The sequence below is a fragment of the Bos javanicus genome, chromosome 18, assembly GCF_032452875.1.
Source record: "Bos javanicus breed banteng chromosome 18, ARS-OSU_banteng_1.0, whole genome shotgun sequence".
In the NCBI taxonomy this organism is placed as follows: domain Eukaryota; kingdom Metazoa; phylum Chordata; class Mammalia; order Artiodactyla; family Bovidae; genus Bos; species Bos javanicus.
In genome coordinates, this window is record NC_083885.1 from 2,145,135 (window position 1) to 2,163,243 (window position 18,109).

At 48.3% G+C, this 18,109-nt stretch overlaps 1 protein-coding gene across 3 annotated transcripts in view; it reads right to left on the reverse strand.

The window, feature by feature from the left end:
* PDPR (pyruvate dehydrogenase phosphatase regulatory subunit) overlaps positions 1 to 18,109 on the reverse strand; it is a 43,984-nt gene that overhangs the window by 23,981 nt on the left and 1,894 nt on the right. For all 3 annotated transcript variants that reach the window (XM_061386713.1, XM_061386715.1, XM_061386716.1), the window contains exons 2-8: positions 8,432 to 8,719; positions 7,228 to 7,361; positions 3,611 to 3,692; positions 3,356 to 3,519; positions 2,459 to 2,580; positions 1,598 to 1,715; positions 711 to 860 (exon numbers count right to left, since the gene is read on the reverse strand). In XM_061386713.1, coding sequence (XP_061242697.1) covers positions 711 to 860; positions 1,598 to 1,715; positions 2,459 to 2,580; positions 3,356 to 3,519; positions 3,611 to 3,692; positions 7,228 to 7,361; positions 8,432 to 8,655 — 994 coding nt within the window. In that variant the 5' untranslated portion in view covers positions 8,656 to 8,719. The remainder of the gene's footprint in view (positions 1 to 710; positions 861 to 1,597; positions 1,716 to 2,458; positions 2,581 to 3,355; positions 3,520 to 3,610; positions 3,693 to 7,227; positions 7,362 to 8,431; positions 8,720 to 18,109) is intronic.

Below are 18,109 nucleotides of genomic sequence, written 5' to 3' on the forward strand. Positions count from 1 at the left end.
ATACAGCCTTGTGGTTATCAGTGGGAGAGAGAAGTGGGAAGGGGCAAGATAAGGGGAGGGGGTACAGAGGTACAAAGTACTATGTAGGAAATAAATAAGCTACAAGGATGTATTGTACAACACAGAATATAGTATTTCATAACTATTAATGGAACATAACCTTAAAAAGTTGAGAACTGCTCTGTTGTTTGTACACATGAAACTTGTATATTGTGTACATCAATTTTATCTCAAAAACGCCATTAAAAACCACTTCCACTCAGACTTCAGTATATTATTAAAACTATAAAAAGGTAAAAAAAAAACCTTACTGCTAAAATATGCTATTATTCGAACCTTCAGCGATTCTTATCTTTTGCAATAGATAGATCACTGATACAACAGATAGATCATTAATACAATAAACAGATGACTGAAGAAATACACAGATTACAAATCACAGATCCAATAACACACATAACAGTGAAAAAGCCTGAAGTATTACTGTAATTGCCAAAATTCAAGAGATGCAAAGTCAGAAAACGCTGTTGGAAAATGGTGCCAATAGACTTGTTCAGCGCAGTGTTTGCCACAAACCTTCAATTTATTAAAAAAAACTCAGTATCTGCAAAGCACAATAAAATGAGACATGCCTGTGTTCCTGAAAAGGCTTTAATGTATAACATCTTACACAAATACAAGGCTCTCATGTTAAAATCTAGTTTACATACCAAAATGATCCCAGTCTTCCTGCAGATTCTGAATCTCCAGCTGGTTCTTGCCCTCAGTGAAAATTGGTTTTGGGTTTTTCTCAAAGCCCCCTGACAGGATGCCACCCTGCCAGTTCCGAATATAAATTCTTCCATCGGCATCTACAACAGCTGAGAGGGAAAAATGACAAGGGGGTGGGGAGCAGAAGAGAACACAGGGTTTAGAGGCAAGCCAGCTGTCTACATGGACAGAAAAAGAAGTTAAACAAAAACACCTAAAATTGCCCTTATTAACCAGGCAGCGTTCAGTAAACACAAGCATCATTAGCTCTAAAATGCTTTTCCTGGTATGGGCGAGGATGCTCCTTCCAGATTTATCGTGGAGACTGTTTTTCAGATTACCCCTATACCAATCACTTACCTAGAAACTTTGACCTAGAAAAGTTCTCAAGATCAAACCACATAACTGCCACTGTGCCACATGAAAGCCTCACAGAGGGGGCTGCAGAGTCCACTTTAGGGATGAAGACCTCAGAGTGGTAGCGAACCCTCCCTACAGCACTGGGAGTCACTGAACAGCCCGAGTTTAGAGCTCAACTGTGACATCTCCACAATGGGTAGCATTATGTCAACTCTAGGTTACACTCCAAATATGCACAATTCAGACTTCTGCCTGGGACTACAGTTAGCTTGCAAACAAAGAAGCAAATGGTACGCCCACTTTGGCCATCCTTTCATAAAGAGACATTCAAGTCAAGTTAGAACGGGGTCCACCGCCCTGTAACATGCTCCAGAAAAGAAGTGAAAGGACTCTTCTGGGTGCAGTCTGTCCTCAGCAGAAAGCCTTCTTGACAGAGGACGGAACAGGGGCGAGGAGACAAGAGTGGAAACAAAGTGCAAGTCCTCACTTGGCGTGCTGCTCGGCAGCGGGGTCTCCCAGGGGCGAGTCAGAAGGTAGAAGTGTTCGCAGGCGTGTAACGGGATGCTAACCGGCTCCTCGCTGCACAGACCCAGCTCGTATGCCCACTACAGACACACAGAGGGATGGGTGGGTGGAGAGGAACAGAAAGACGCATGAGCAAGGGCAGCCTCTTGAGACGAGTGTCATTTCGAGCGGCTCCTGGGTGCTCCCGCTTCCGCATCAGCTGTGGGAAGCCGATTCCCAGCTTTAGTTCCTATCATTTTTGGACGGGAGCAACTCTGTACTGGGTGAGCCACGGAATCTGCTTTCTGAGCAGAGAACACAGAGCCACCAGCTCAGAAGAGGAGCCGTGGGGAGACAGGCCCTGCGAACCCCAAACACCAACCACGAAGACCTCCACGTGGCGCCAAGTACTCCTGGATGCCCCTAAGACCGTGGAGGGGGGGCAAGGGACAGTCTGCCTTCAGAGCTGCAGGGTTTAGGGTCCTGACACGGAACCCACGCTCCCGACAAAGGGGCACCCCAACGCTCGTCTGCTGGGTGGCGGGATGACACGAGCCACCACACAGCCCGGAGCAGGGACCGAGCGCTGTCTGCACTCACTCTCCGGGCCTCCCTGAGCAGGACTGCCCCTCGGCCGGGGAGGAGGGGGATGGCGCCTGGCTTCCACGCGAGGGGCGAGGGCAGGCTTCCCGTTTGGAGGAGGGGATTCCGAGTTCTCCCGGCCACAGAAGAAACAGTGAGCCCCGCTTGGTCCATCAGAAAACTAGCCTTATCTCTGTACCCCAAAATCCTGGAGACAAAGTTAAATAAGAAAGTCAGTGACCCAGTCTTGTCACTAACCTACCTGACCAGCACAGTTGACAAAGTACTGGCACTGGATCTGTCCTTTATCTGTCTCCACGCCCGCGACTTGACCTCTTTTGACCATAACATGAAGAATACTTGTCCGGTCATAGATCTGAACACCTGTCCCAAGGTAAACACAGAGTTGGGGAGTTGTCATCTGCTGTCTCAGAGTCAGGCATTTGCAGCAGCTTCTCAACAAACACTAAAAAGGCCAGGTCCATGCTTTAACTTTGGAATCCCAAACACTCCTGGAACCACATCCTGAGATGGCAGAAATGGGCCTTCCCCAAGACTAAAAAGGCCAGGCCAACTGAACAAACCAAGTGAAGTACATAATGAAACTTCAGGGATCGTGGGACTGCCCTGGCGGTCCGGTGGTTCCGGTCCACGCTGCCACTGCAGGGGGCCGGGGCTCCGTCCCTGGCTGGGCATCGAAGGCCCACATGGCGCAGCCAAACAAACACCCAGGGATCATAAAAGGGGCAGAGAGGCAGTGCTGCAGGGCCGCCCCCATCCTGATCGACCCACACCACCAAGCAGCTCATCCGGAGCAGACACCAGGGCGGATGAGCCTTCCCCTCGTTCACTCCAACGCGGGACACGACCGCAGCTGCGCATTAAATCCCCAAGGCATGTGCCAGCCTTGGAGCGTCTCAAGTCCTGTGGAGGGAAAAAGGCCCTTACACCTAAAATGCTCTAAGCAGGACCGAAGGCAGTGCCTAGGATACTTAACAAGAAACGCGTGGCCCTGAGGGAAACTGTGCTGACAGGTACCGCGCTGAGACACAAACTCAGAGCCGCGAGCCAGAGTTCCATGCAGAGGCTGGCTGGTGCCCCTGCCGCCGCTGAGCCGCTCTCCTGAGGCCGCCCCTCTCCTCACCCCGCGCCCACTCACCGCTCTGGGAGGCGGCACTGGCCAGGGCGAGCGCCACGTCGGCGGAGGACACCACTGCGTCCTCGGGGACGTGCATGGCCCCCACCAGGTCGTGCACGTTGAGCAGAGGGTGCAGCTCGGCCACTTTCTTGGGGGAGATGATCTCGCAGGGGATGCCTATGACACTGGCACAGAACACAGGGGCACAATGACATTCCCCGGCCTCCGCAGAGGTCAGCTGACAGGAAGTCGGGACGGGCTCAGCCTCATACGTACTTCAGCCTCGAGTTGATGCGCTTCAGGGAGATGAGCCGGTCCTGAGTTTGGGCCAGAAAGATGGAGCCCGTCCTAGTGTAACCTGGAAGGAGAAGCAGCCCAAACTCAGACAGACCGGGCCACCTGCGGGGGCACAGTGGGAGCCCGCCAGACTCAGGCGGGCCACCCGCGGGGAGTCCTGGACTGCCACCACCCAGACGGGCTCAGCTCACAGCTCTGCGGGGGAAGGAACTGCGACCCCTCCCTCCTTCACCACTTTGGGTAACCAGGCCCTTTCTCCTCGGTCCTTGGTGGGCACATAACCGTGGCGATGGCCGCCCCTAGTGCAGCCACAGGCCTGTGACCTGCACTCAGCCGGTCTGGCCTCCTGGAACACGGGCTTGAGTCAGGAGAGAAGGCGGAGGTCCCTCCTCTCATCTCAGGAGCAGCAGCATCCTGGCCAGCCCACCCCCCTTCCAGCTGAGGGCCTGGGTCCTCACCACCTGGCTCCACCCTGCCTCCAGCTGGCAGCCACCTCCCACTCCACAGGCCCCAGTGGCCTTCCAGAAGCTCCTTGTTGCCCAGCTTAGCCCCAGGAATTCCTGCTGTTTGCAGTCAACGTACTGGATGTGACCACTACGACCCCTGAGTCAATGGCAATCCTCAGAGTGCAATGTCCTATCAGTTTTCATGAAGAAAAGCTTGAATCAGTCAGGTGTCTTTTTAAAACGGAAATACAGTCATGATCATTTCAGAGCCTGGTTTTTGTAAGTATTAGACATATCCTCATTATATCTATTCCTTTCCTCTGTCCTAGGATACACAGAAAGCAACAATGTTCATAACCCTGTGAACAATACCTTGCTAAGTACAGGTCAATGTTTGGTCACAGTTCCTTTCGTCTTCCACTGAAGGTAGAGTTAAACACTAAGGTCAGAAGTCTCCGAGTCTGTTCTTTTTTTCCCCATAATAAAGCTGTTATTCATCTGAAATGCAACTATGTTATTTCTGCTGGTATTCCACTGTTGGTTCCCTCCCATTCTGATAGTTTTGTTTTTGTTTTTTTTTTGAGTATGGAGAATGTCCAAATCATTCTAAAAGTCAAAACTACACAGCGTCAAGCCAGAAATATCAACTACCCCCCACTTCCCCACCATGCACCGTGTTCCCACTTACTCTGGGGTGACCACCCTCAGCTGTTGTTGTTTAGGTGCTATGTCATATCTGACTCTTTTGCGACTCCACGGAGTACAGCCCTCCAGGATCTCCTCTGTCCATGGGATTTCCCAGGCAAGAATACTGGAGTGGGTTGCCACTTCCTTCTCCAGGGGATCTTCCTGACCCAGGGATCGAACTCTGGTGTCCTGCACTGGCCGGAAGATTCTTTACTGCAGAACCTCCAGGGAAGCACAGCCAACCTCAATACTTTCTGACTTATCCTTTCTATATTTATTTGCAAAATAATGTATATTTTATTATTGCTTCTTAGTTATTATACAAAAGCAGTACATTTTATATAGCTTTTAGCATCTTGGTTTTCTCATGTAACAATGTATCCCAGAGATCATTTCACAGCAGTTCATAGACATCTTCCTCCTCCTTTTTACATTTACTTAATATTCCTGTGTGTGGACTTCATTAATTTTATGCATGCATATTTTTGTGGAAGATATTAAGTGGAAAAAACAAGGTACAGATATGCTTAAAACAATCTCATTTTGGTTAAAATAAAGTACACATGAACAAACCACAGAGTGGTAACCTTTTGGTGGGTATTCAGTGGGGAGGTTGACTTTTTCTTTTTATATTTCTGTATTATTCACATTTATCATAATAATTTATTACATATATTTAAAACTTTCTAAAAGTTCCTTATAACCCACAAAATATTTTTAAAAATTAATTGGTCATCAACTTGGTAAAGTGGCTTAATCTACCTGCATCTAGGTTTTTTAACTGTAAAAGAATGACCTATCCTTATTATAAGGTCAAATAATGCATGAAATACTTTCAGAAGACTATTAAAACTTTTAGATTATCACATTCAGTCACCTGACAAAAATTTTATCAGGTACAGAAGAAGCACAGTAGAAACTAATTTTGTATAATGAGGACTCTTGAAGTGACCCAGTAACTCTGAGTTGAACGCAGTTAACAGATGTGAGTGAACTATTTTCAGAAGATTAGCTTATTATATGGTACCATTAAATCTAGGTTTTGGGACTTCCCTGGTGGTCCAATGGGTGTTAAATCTCTGCATTTTCGCTGCAGGGCGGCAGGGGAAAGTCTGACCCCTGGTTGGAAAACTAAGATCCTGCATGCTCCTAGGCAAAAAAACCAAAAAACCAAAAAAACCCAAAACAAACTAGGCTGTACAGATGTCATTTATTTAATGTCTCAAGCAGTCCCCTGAACAACCGCGGTCATGGGAGTGCACACCCGTCCATCCTGTGGACAGCAGACTCCTCCGTCAGGGAGGCCCCCGCGTCGTGTCTCACTGCGGCCCTGGTGGGCGGCACTGGGGTGACACACTGGGGGTGCCCTTGCTCTCGGCTGCCTGCCTTCCTCACTGCCCCACAGGCACCACGGAGATCAGGCCCAACAGGGGGTTCCAGACGGTGACCCAGAACAAAGGCAGACTCAGTGATCTTCCAGAAAAGAAGCCTGCAGCCCCCATCCCTCTGGACTCTTAACAGCGGAGGAGTGCCAGGCGCAGCAAAGCACGAGTCACTGAACCAAGGGGCCAGGAGTCAGCAGTGCCCGCTCCGGGCCTGTTGTGGACCCTCTTCTGACCCAAACCCTGGTTAATGCCTGATTCAAGTCATTAAATTAAATCCATCTGAAAAAGACTGAAATACAGTTAGGTCCGTGTCTACCATGTTTAAGTTACTAGAAACTCAGTCTTAAGTTACAATTTACAAATAAGGTTATACTTCAGTTGGCAAAATAAAAGCTACCATCCTTTGTCAGCATTAATCTTGATGTATCTGTGATGTGAATGACACGCAGGCCTCGTCCTGTCATCAGCACTGGGCGTCACCAAACTGCTTCATCAGCAATGAAACTAGCTTTGACTCTGGGCTTCTCGCTAACACATCACCTTACAACAAAGTACTAGACTTTCTTTCTGCCTTGCTGCCATATGGATCATGGTCTTAGATTCATTTTCGTGCTCTTGGGACTCTTACTTACTCCAATAAGTGGCTTATAGTCTGTGTCCTTACTCCCCTAATTACACAGGTTAGGAGAAACACATGTATGTGCTTTATAGTTAGAAATACCATTAAGTATCAATATTTGGGTGGGTCAAGCTATGATTTAACCACCAAATACCTGAAGTTGAGGCGCCAAGTGTTGCCACTTATACTTTGAGGAGTGGAATATATAGGAAATGGCCCAGGAAGATTTTCACTTCATAAGAATAACAGAATCTGAAAAGGAGCTAGGGTACTGATTGAAGACCCTAAATCTACAGATAAGGAAAGTGAAGACAGTGCAAGAAGCTAAGAGACTCGCCCAAGGTCAGAGCCGGACAAGTGGCAGAGCCCGGGCTGAAACTCAAGCCTGAACTACCAGACCAACAGGCCACCTTGGTGCAGCACCAGAGTACTGAGTACGGGCCTAGACTACCTGCTTACCTGTTTGGATCCCCGTTTCTTGCTCTAACTGATGGTAAAGTTTGTTTGAATAATCTGCCATCTTTTGCTCTATGGCCAAGTGCCTGGCGGTGCTTAGGATGCCAGCACAGAACCTCGTGGAGCCAGCAGCCAGCCTGCAGGACAGATGGTCAGGGAGACGCACACATCAGTGAGTACAGCAAGTTCAAGGTTCCTCATTACACCACTGCTGCGACAGCCAAAGATGCAGTCAACCTCACTGTCTATCAACGTAAGAATGATTTAAAATTGTGGAATTTCACCTATACAACATTAAAAAAAAACAAACAAAAAAACACTTTCATGGGCCAATCCTAATGGAGCAACTCTAATGAAAAGAGCCAGGTGAGTCACTTGGCTGTCAAGAGCTGTCACTTGTATGAAACACATAAATGAATCTCCAGATACCAGCATACACACCTACCAACACTTATTTGATTATATATGGAGAGGATTATCTGGAATGGTACCTAAAGAACTTAATTCACTTTCAGTGAGGGAAACTTGTCGTTAGAGGTTAAGGAGCTGAAGGAGACTTTTCCCTATGTACTCTTTTACACATTTTCAATTTTGAACTACGTCAATGTGTCACCTATTCAGAATTTAGAATGAAGTCCAATTTGTGGCAAGGAACAAAAGCCTGGAACAGAAAAAGGACACTAGGGGAAATAAAGCATCGACTTTAGTTTAAACGAATGTATCAATCCTGGCTCATGAACTGAGACATTAATCCTTACAGAAGATGCTGGTAACAGATGAACGTGGATGTGAGGTAACTCTGCACTATCACTGCAACTGTTCTGTAATCTAAAGTAATTTAGATCATTTCTAAAATAATCAAAGAAAAGGAACAGAAATAAGACAGAATATAGCCAATTTCATCTCAGCTCACAGAAGAAGCACCCGAGTCACAGTATTTATTGCTGAATTAATACAACAGAGAGCAAGATGTACTTTAAACCAGAAATACATACATCCTTTATCTAATTGTTACATCGCAATCTCTGAAAACCAGAAAACAGGACTATTAGGCATCACAAAACGAAGTCCTGAAGATTTCATTTTTGTAATTTATTCATGCTACTTAGTGACACTTAGGTTAGCTATTGGTGGGTGAGCTGAGATGACAGAGATGAGGGTGGCCCAGAGCAGCAGAGCCCCAGGCCACGGCCAGCTGGAGTCCTACCTGCCCTGCTCCAGAAGGACGACATCCTTCCACCCCATCTTGGAGAGGTGATAGGCCACGGACGTGCCCATGATTCCACCGCCGCAGACGACCACCTGCGCCTGGGCGGGCAGGGCCACGGGCGGCGCCGCGGTCGCTGACGCACTGCCTCTGGCTGGGGAGCCCTCCCGCCATCCTCGGCGGCTTCCCGGTCCTCGGACCACTGCCAGCAACCGGGGCAGCATCACGTCTGTCAGCAACAGGGGCCGTGCTCTCGCTCAGCCACGCAGCAGATCCCAATAATTCACACTAGACAGAGGAAACCAAGTGCGTCATTACACTACACTCAGAGCACAGGATTAACGAGAAAAGGCTGAAACCCAGAACGCTAATTGTTCACTCAGCAAACGTTTCAGGACTTACTGAGTTCCAGACACGCTGCCAGGTGTAACAGCGGGGAAGACAAACGAGGAGGTCCTGCCTTTACACAACTTAAATCTGAGACAGACAGACAAGCAGCCAATATACGAACAAAATAAGCAACAGAGCTAACAGGACAGGGTCACTGGGGGCAGCCTCAAAATATGGTGGTCAGAGAGGAGACATTTGAAAAGACCTGAATGACAAAGAACCAGATATGTGAAGTTGGAAAGAAGCAGTGAGTGCAAAGGCCTGGAGAGACGGAGCTTGAGGAGTCAGCACAGAAGAGGGGACAGTGTGTGCACAGCACGTGAGAGGGGGGCCACCTGAGGCCACGCTGGAGGGGCAGGGACCAACCACACGGGGCTCCAGGATCCCCAAGAGAGGCCGCGCTGGAGGGGCAGAGACCAACCACACGGGGGCTCCAGGATCCCCAGAAGAGGCCGCGCTTGAGGGGCAGAGACCAACCACACGGGGGCTCCAGGATCCCCAGAAGAGGCCGCGCTCGAGGGGCAGAGACCAACCACACAGGGGCTCCAGGATCCCCAAGAGAGGCCGCGCTGGAGGGGCAGAGACCAACGACGCGGGGGCTCCAGGATCCCCGCGAGCAGCGGGGCTTACTCTAAGTGCAAAGGAAAACACTAAAGCAGGGGGATGACACGGTCTGCTTCGTTTCTCCAGGGTGAGGCTGGCTCCACAGAAGGCTCCCAGGAGGACAGGGAAAGCAGAGGTGAGCCAGGAAACTGTCGCACTTCTCACTGAAACACCAGGCTGGCTCAGATGAGGATGGGGGCAGCGAAGTCAGGAAACGACTGGATTGCTTGGGAAACAGAGATGACAGAACTTATTTGCCAACAACTGACGCTAAAATGGGAAAAACGGAGAAATAAGGAGGAGGGCCAAGTCTGAGGGTTAAACAACCATGTTTAACCTGAGATGGATCAGACATGGCGGAGGCTGTGAGGGTGTCTGTGAGCACAGTGGAAGGTCCCAGAGTCAACAGCCAGAGACCCAGCAGGCAGTGCCGGGAAACATGGAGCAGCTAGTGCCCAAGCCTGAGACTGCCATCTCTGAGGTGCCCAGAGCAGAAGCAGGAACTGGACCCCTTGCACAGCAGCACCGAGTGGGTGGGCGGCCTGCTCTCCTCTGCAGGAGCCACAAGGGCACCTGCTGCTGGTTTTCACGCTCATGTCTCAGCACGACTCCCAAGAAAGCCACGCCTGAACTTCTATTGATTAACGATTCCCAGAACCCACTTTGACACCGAGGGACCTGGCCTGGAGGCTGCCACATCCGTGGACCCTGGGCAGAGGCAGGAACTGACCAAGGAGACTCTGCTCCTCGGTCCAGTACCACAGGCTGCATACGACCAAGGCAGGGTTTTAACAGAATTGATGCGACAGCAAAACAGAGCACGCGTCAAGCGTCAGGAACCTGCAGACAGAGCTGCCGGCAGACCACAGAGTCTCGGACGCACAGGAAGAGGCGGCTTTAGGAGCAGAGGGGGCGCCAAGCAGACGTCAGGGCGGCGACCAAGCCCCCACCTCCATGACAGCCCCCGCACCCGTGAACCGCCAGCAGCCCAAACCGTCCAGGGCCAAGGTATTGTCCATCAGGGGACTCTCGCATCCGTGACCGAGGCAGGCCCAGACCCAGGGACCAACCATCCTGGCCACCTCGTGTCCCGCCGCGCCTCAGGCCCCTGTCAGACTCTGCCTCAAGATGGAAAGTTGTCCACACAGTTAGTCCTGGTCTAAGCCCATCGCCACAAGACCCATCATCTCCCCAGTTCCAATCCTTCATTTTTCTCCCTTAAAACCTCACCATTTCTCCAAAGAAGACAGACAGATGGCCAAAATACACAAGAAAAGATGCTCAACATCACTAATCACTAGAGAAATTAAAATCAAAACTATAGTGAAGTATCACCTCTCACTGGTCAGAAGGGCCATCATCAAAAAACCTACAAACACCAAATGCTGGAGAGGGTGTGGAGAAAAAGGGAACCCTCTTACACTGTTGGTGGGAATGCAAATTGGCACAACCACTGTGGAGCACAATATGGAGGTACCTAAAAAAAACTAAATATAGAATTACCGTATGATCCAGCAATCCCACTACTGGACATATACCCAAAGAAAACTATAATTCACTAAGATACACGCCCTCCAATGGTCCCTGGAGCACTATCTACCACAGCCAAGACATGGAAGTGAGCTAAATGTCCACTGACAGAGGAAAGGATGAAGACGGTGCAGTACATACGCTACATATACAAGCTGCGTGTACAACAGTACGTATACCGGGGAATACTGCTCAGCCGCTAAATGGAACATAACAACGCCATCTGCACAGCATGGACGGACCTCGAGATTTTCACACCAAGTGGAGTCAGTCCCACAGAGAAAGACAAATACCATGTGATATCACTTACATGTGGAGTTTAATTTTAAAAATGACACAGGGCTTCCCTGGAGGCTCAGTGGTAAAGATTCTCCCCACTAATACAGGAGACAAGGGTTCAATCCCAGATCCAGGAAGACCCCTGATGCCTCAGAGCAACTAAGCCCGGGCACCACAACTACTGGGCTTGTGTGTGAGAGCCCAGGAGTCGCCACTCCTGAGCCCACACACTGCAAGTACTGAACCCAAGCGCCCTAGAACACGAGCTCCGTAACAAGAGAGGCCACTGAAGCGAGCATCCTGAGCACCTCACCTAGAGAGCAGCCCCTGCTCACCGCAACCAGAGCAAAGTCTGCACAGCAGTGAAGACCCAGCACGGCCAAAATAAACACAACTAATAAAAAAGAAAATGAAAACCACACAAGTGAACTTTTTACAGAACACAGACTCACAGATCTAGAAATCAAATTTATGGTTACTAAAGGGGGAATGTGGGGTGGAGGGATAAATTAGGAGATTGGGATTAACAAACACACACTATTACATAAAGCTAATGAGGACCAAGCATATAGCACAGGAAACTCTACTCGATATTCTGTATAACCTATTTGGGAAAAGAATCTGAAAAGGAATGGAGATTTATATACCAGATCCACTTTCTGTACACCTGAAACCAACATAGCATTGTAATTTAACTATACTCCAATAAAAAGAAAATTTTAAAAATTTTAATCACTTAAAAAATAAAGTGACCAGGGCTTCCCTAGCGGTCTAGTGGTTAAGAATCTGCCTGCCAAAACTAATAAAATAAAAAATGGGAAAAAAAAAAAAAAGAATCTGCCTGCCATTGCAGGGGTCACAGGTTGGAGATCCCTGGTCCGGGAAGATTCCACACGCTGCAGAGCAACTAAGCCCCTGTGCCACAGCTACTGAGCCCAAGCTCTAAGCCCACAAGCCATGCGTACTGAGCCCGTGTGCCTAGAGCCTGTACTCCTCAACAAGAGAAGCCGCAGCAGTGAGAAGCTCACGCACCGAAACCAAGAGAGCCTCTGCCAGCTACAACTAGAGAAAGCCTGTCCAATGCAATGAAGACCCAGTGCAGCCAAAAGTAAACAAATAAAAATTACAAAAACAAAAAACAAAACAAACCCTGAAAAGACAGGTTCTCTGAAGACCAACTAATGCCAATATGGAAAGGCACCTATAAAGTAATCTGAACCACGCCCACTGCTGTCAAAAAGCAAGGGATATCTTAGCTGGGTACATTTGTCCAGACTAAAGCTTTTACCTCCAGAAACCCCACAGGTCACAACAGGTCACCTGTAAAGCCGGTGGAAGAGCTGAGATACCTATTCAAGACAGGCAGCATCGGGACTTCCCTGCTGGCCCAGTGGTTAAGAATCCACCTTGCAAAAAAAAAAAAAAAAATTCACCTTGCAATGCAGGAGGCATGGTTTGATCCCTGACTGGGGAACTAAGATCCCACATGACAGTGAAGATCTGAAGATCCCCTATACTGCAGCTGAGAGTGCAACACACTCACATAAATAAATGATGGAGGGGACACAGGTATACCTATGGCTGAATCATGCTGATGTTCGGCAGAAACCAACACAATATTGTAAAGCCGATTATTCTTCAATTAACAATAAGTAAATTATATATTGAAAAAAAAGACAGCATCGACAGACAAGTTAAATGATGCAGTGGGTTAGATTGTTAATAGCCATTCTTGTTACTACACTCAGCAGGATCTTACATGAACATCTTGTTCAAAATGTTGTCGAGCTTTACCCACTTCATTATCAACGTAACGGTCTGCTGTTTCCTTATTGTTTTAAGTTATAACAACAGTTATGTCCTTCAAGGATGTGTCTACTTAACAACTGTGAGATGGACACGCAGATCTGCATCCTTTCCTCTGCAGACACCCAAACCATTATATGCTACGGAACTCTGGCCAGGCTCTGTGCTTTTCCAGCCAGGCTACAGACTATAAATGCACTGATAAAGTTCACTTTAAAGGAACACATAGTGTACGGACTACAAGGTGAGTGGGATTTTCATCTGTAACAGGACCACTCTGGCTCACACTGTACCCAGAGAGCACTAGGAATGATCTCAGTGGGGGCAGGGCTGGCCATCAGATCCGCAGTTTCACGGGGAGGTTTTACCTATCATGAAGCAACACTGAGAAATCTCATCAGTTTGCTTATATGATGGCACAGATTGGATAAGTCCTCTCGTTTCTTTGGCTAATGTAGTTCTTGACAACAGTCTAGCTCTCAATCTCCTGCTGGCAGAACGAGGTGGAATTTGCGAGATAACTAATACTTCTGGCTGCACCTGAATGAATGTGATAGCACGGGTGAAGTTCAGTTCAGTCGCTCAGTCGTGTCTGACTCTTTGCGACCCGTGAATCGCAGCACACCAGGCTTCCCTGTTCATCCCTAACTCCCAGAGTTTACCCAAACCCATGTCCATTGAGTCAGTGATGCCATCCAACCATCTCATCCTCTGTCGTCCCCTTCTCCCACCTTCAATCTTTCCCAACATCAGGGTCTTTTCAAATGAGTCAGCTCTTCGCATCAGGTGGTCAAAGTATTGGAGCTTTAGCTTCAACATCAGTCCTTCCAAAGAACACCCAGGACTGGTCTCCTTTAGGATGGACTGGTTAGATCTCCTTGCAGTCCAAGGGACTCTCAAGAGTCTTCTCCAACACCACAGTTCAAAAGCATCAATTCTTCAGCACTCAGCTTTCTTTATAGTCCAACTCTCACATCCATACATGACTACTGGAAAAACCATAGCCTTGACTAGATGGACCTCTGTTGGCCAAGTAATGTCTCTGCTTTATAATATGCTGTCTAGGTTGGTCATAACTTTCTTTCCAAGGAGTAAGCATCTTTTAATTTCATGGCTACAATCACCATCTGCAGTGATTTTGGAGCCAAAAAAATAAAGTCTGTCACTGTTTCCATTGTTTCCCCATCTATTTGCCATGAAGTGATGGCACAAGATGCCATGATCTTAGTTTTCTGAATGTTGAGCTTTAAGCCAATTTTTTCATTCTCCTCTTTCACTTTCATCAACAGGCTCTTTAGTTCTTCTTTACTTTCTGCCATAAGGGTGGTATCATCCTCATATCTGAGGTTATTGATATTTCTCCTGGCAATCTTGATTCCAGCTTGTGCTTCTTTCAGCCCAGCGTTTCTCATGATGTACTCTGCATATAAGTTAAATAAGCAGGGTGACAATATACAGCCTTGATGTACTCCTTTTCCTATTTGGAACCAGTTTGTTGTTCCATGTCCAGTTCTAACTGTTGCTTCCTGACCTGCATACAGATTTCTCAAGAGGTAGGTCAGGTGGTCTGGTATTCCCATCTCCTTCAGAATTTTCCAGTTTATTGTGATCCACACAATCAAAGGCTTTGGCATAATCAATAAAACAGATGTTTTTCTGGAACTCTCTTTTTCAATGATCCAGCGGATGTTGGCAATTTGATCTCTGGTTCCTCTCTCTACCTTTTCAATGATCCAACAGATGTTGGCAATTTGATCTCTGGTTCCTCTCTCTGCCTTTTCTAAAAGCAGCTTGAACATCTGGAAGTTCACGGTTCATTTACTGTTGAAGACTAGCTTGGAGAATTTTGAGCATTACTTTGCTAGCGTGTGAAATGAGTGCAATTGTGCGGTAGTTTGAGCATTGTTTGGCATTGCCTTTCTTTGGGATTGAAGGCAAGAGAAGGGGAGGACAGAGGATGAGATGGTTAGATGGCAACACGACCTCAATGGACATGAGTTTGAATAAACTCTGGGACTTGGTGATGGACAGGGAGGCCTGGCGTGCTGCAGTCCATGGGGTCACAGAGGGTCGGACATGACTGAGCGACTGAACTTCTTTGGGATTGGAATGAAAACTGACATTTTCTAGTCCTGTGGCCACTGCTGCGTTTTTCAAATTTGCTGGCATATTGAGTGCAGCACTTTCACAGCATCATCTTTCAGGATTTGAAATAGCTCAACTGGAATTCCATCACCTCCACTAGCTTTGTTCGTAGTGATCTTTCCTAAGGCCCACTTGACTTCACATTCCAGGGTGTCTGGCTCTAGGTGAATTATCACATCATCGTGGTTATCTGGGTTGTGAAGATCTTTTTTGTACAGTTCTTCTGTGTATTCTTGCCACCTCTTCTTAATATCTTCTGCTTCTGTTAGGTCCACACCATTTCTGTCCTTTATCGAGCCCATCTTTGCATGAAGTGTTCCCTTGCTGCTGCTGCTGCTAAGTCGCTTCGGTCGTGTCCGACTCTGTGTGACCCCAGAGACGGCAGCCCACCAGGCTCCCCCGTCCCTGGGATTCTCCAGGCAAGAACACTGGAGTGGGTTGCCATTTCCTTCTCCAATGCGTGAAAGTGAAAAGTCAAAGTGAAGTCACTCAGTCGTGTCCGACTCTTCGCGACCCCATGGACTGCAGCCCACCAGGCTCCTCTGTCCATGGGATTTTCCAGGCAAGAGTACTGGAGTGGGGTGCCATCACCTTCTCCGAGTATTCCCTTGGTATCTCTAATTTTCTTGAAGAGACCTCTACTCGTTCCTATTCTACTGTTTTCCTGTATTTCTTTGCATTGTGTGCACCAGGACCCAGGAGAAAGGAGCAGTGACCCTCACAAGAGACAGATCCAGACTTGCCTGTGAGTGTCCAGGAGTCTCCAGCGGAGGCGTGGGTTGGTGTTGGCCTGCTGCAGGGGTGGGGGCAGTACATGTGTGGGGATCTTGCTCCTCTCCGAACCTCTGACCTCACATCCTCTGTCTCACCTTGTTCCCTGAGACCCCTCCCTGAAACCTCTTTGCATCTGCAACCATCTCTGCCTTTTTTCACAGGGTCAAAGGTAATCCCTCACAGAGGCCTGGCTCCCATTTCCTGCCTCTTTCTTTTGAATTGAGCTCCATTAACTGTTCTCCTCTTTCACATAACTTCACATTTCCCTCCTTCTCATCAGCATTTAAATGTGCTCGAGTACCCTTCACCCTGCCAAGGAGATTTAAGCGGAAAAAGCAAAGCTCCTTAAGACTCTTCAATTAGCTATGTTTCATTTCTAAAATTCTAAATTATAAAACAATGGTCACTGCAAAAACTCAAAAACAGAAGAAAATTAAGATTTCCCTCCACTCAAAGTTCACAATATCAGTGTTAATGATATTTTCCCAGCATTATTTTTGCAGCAATGAGCTGCCCTGATGTCCACTTGTTTGCCATCACCTGTCTTAAGTCTTTCTTTTATGACCTTGGTGATGGCATGGTTGGTCAAGGAACCTTTTAAACAAAATTTCTTAACATGTACACAATAAGTAAAGTACATAGGCATTGCTCATATTTTTGTTTCTTACTGCCCCCCCCAACCTACTCTCTCCTAAACCAAACTGGTCGGGCTTCTTCCCCACGAGACCACTGCACCACTCTCACCAGGAACACAAAGGCTACTGCTTCCCAGGGCACGGCCTGGGCGCCACCCCACCGGCCAACTGAAGGCTCCCTCCTGCTCACACACTTCCCTTGTTTGCTGGGCAGCCTCCTCCCTTATCACATCCCGCCAGCCTCTCCTCTGCCCTTCCCTCTGTGCGGATGTCCCTCAGGGCTCCCTGAGGCCAGCTGCTCTCCCCATCCACCCCTGTCTACACTGACACCCTTTCCTACCATGACTGACGGCCTAACCCATCCCTGAGCTCAGACCTGCAGGTCCAGCCGAAGAAGGGCCACCTCCACTTGGACTCCCACTGGTCAGACTGAGCACATCTCAAAGGTAAAGCCATCTTCCTCAATCTCTGACTCTGCTCCACTTCCTCTGTCCCCCAGGGGGCCCCACTCAGGAGAGTCCCGGGTGTCATCCTGCATGCCTCCCCTTCTCTCACCTCCTCTCTCCAGGCAATCATCCAGGCTTAACCGAGAAGCCTACAGCCTACACTTACCTCCAACGGACCCACTTCTCTCTCTCTGCACTGCCCTGTCCTGAGCACAGACCACCAACCTCTCTCTCAGTTCACTGCGGAAGGTTCCCCACGGTTCTCCGGACGCCCCCCAGGCTTCACGCAGGGGCCTGAGCAAACCTTTAAAATGAAGACCCTATTTCATGCCCCTGCTTGCACCCTGCAATGACTATCTGGTGCCCTCAAAGTCACATTCCTTAAGAGCAAGTGCAAGACCCTTCCGTGTCTGCTCACTTATCTCTGGTCTCATTTCTCTCATCTCTCACACTCTCATCAAACCTAAACTGCTGTAATTCTGCACACATGCCAGCATGAACTTTCTCTTCCACCTCCAGGATCTGTGCAAACTCTACCTTCTAACTGGCAGTTCCTGCCACCCCTCCCCGCCAAATAAAGATAATCTCCTCAGCTCTGAGCCTGGGTGATATCTTATTTGTCCCCACCCTCCCCGCAACAGTCGGTTAGGTGACTCCTCTATGTAGCCCTAAACACCCTGCACATTCCCCAGCTCAGAGCCAGCCACACTCTTTAACGGTCTGTTTGCTGATCAGGGAAGCAAAACAGGAACCCATCTGAGAATAAGGATTTTAGAAGGAGATAGATCTGGGTTTGAGAATCTCCTCCACCTCTCATCAACTGTATGACATTGAGCAAGTTATTCAATTTCTTTCCTTCAGGTTGCTCATCTGTAACATGGGCTAGTTCTACTTCACATAGCTGCTGCAAGACCAAAGCAGACAGGGCAGGAAAAACAGGGCAAATAGCACCTCAGAAGCACTAGGAAAGTGGGAGCCTTTAGTTCCGTGATAATGGAAGTCTCTGAGAGCAGGGACCAGGTGTAACTCAATCAGCGTTTTTCTCAGCATTCACCGTAGGCACCTTGGAA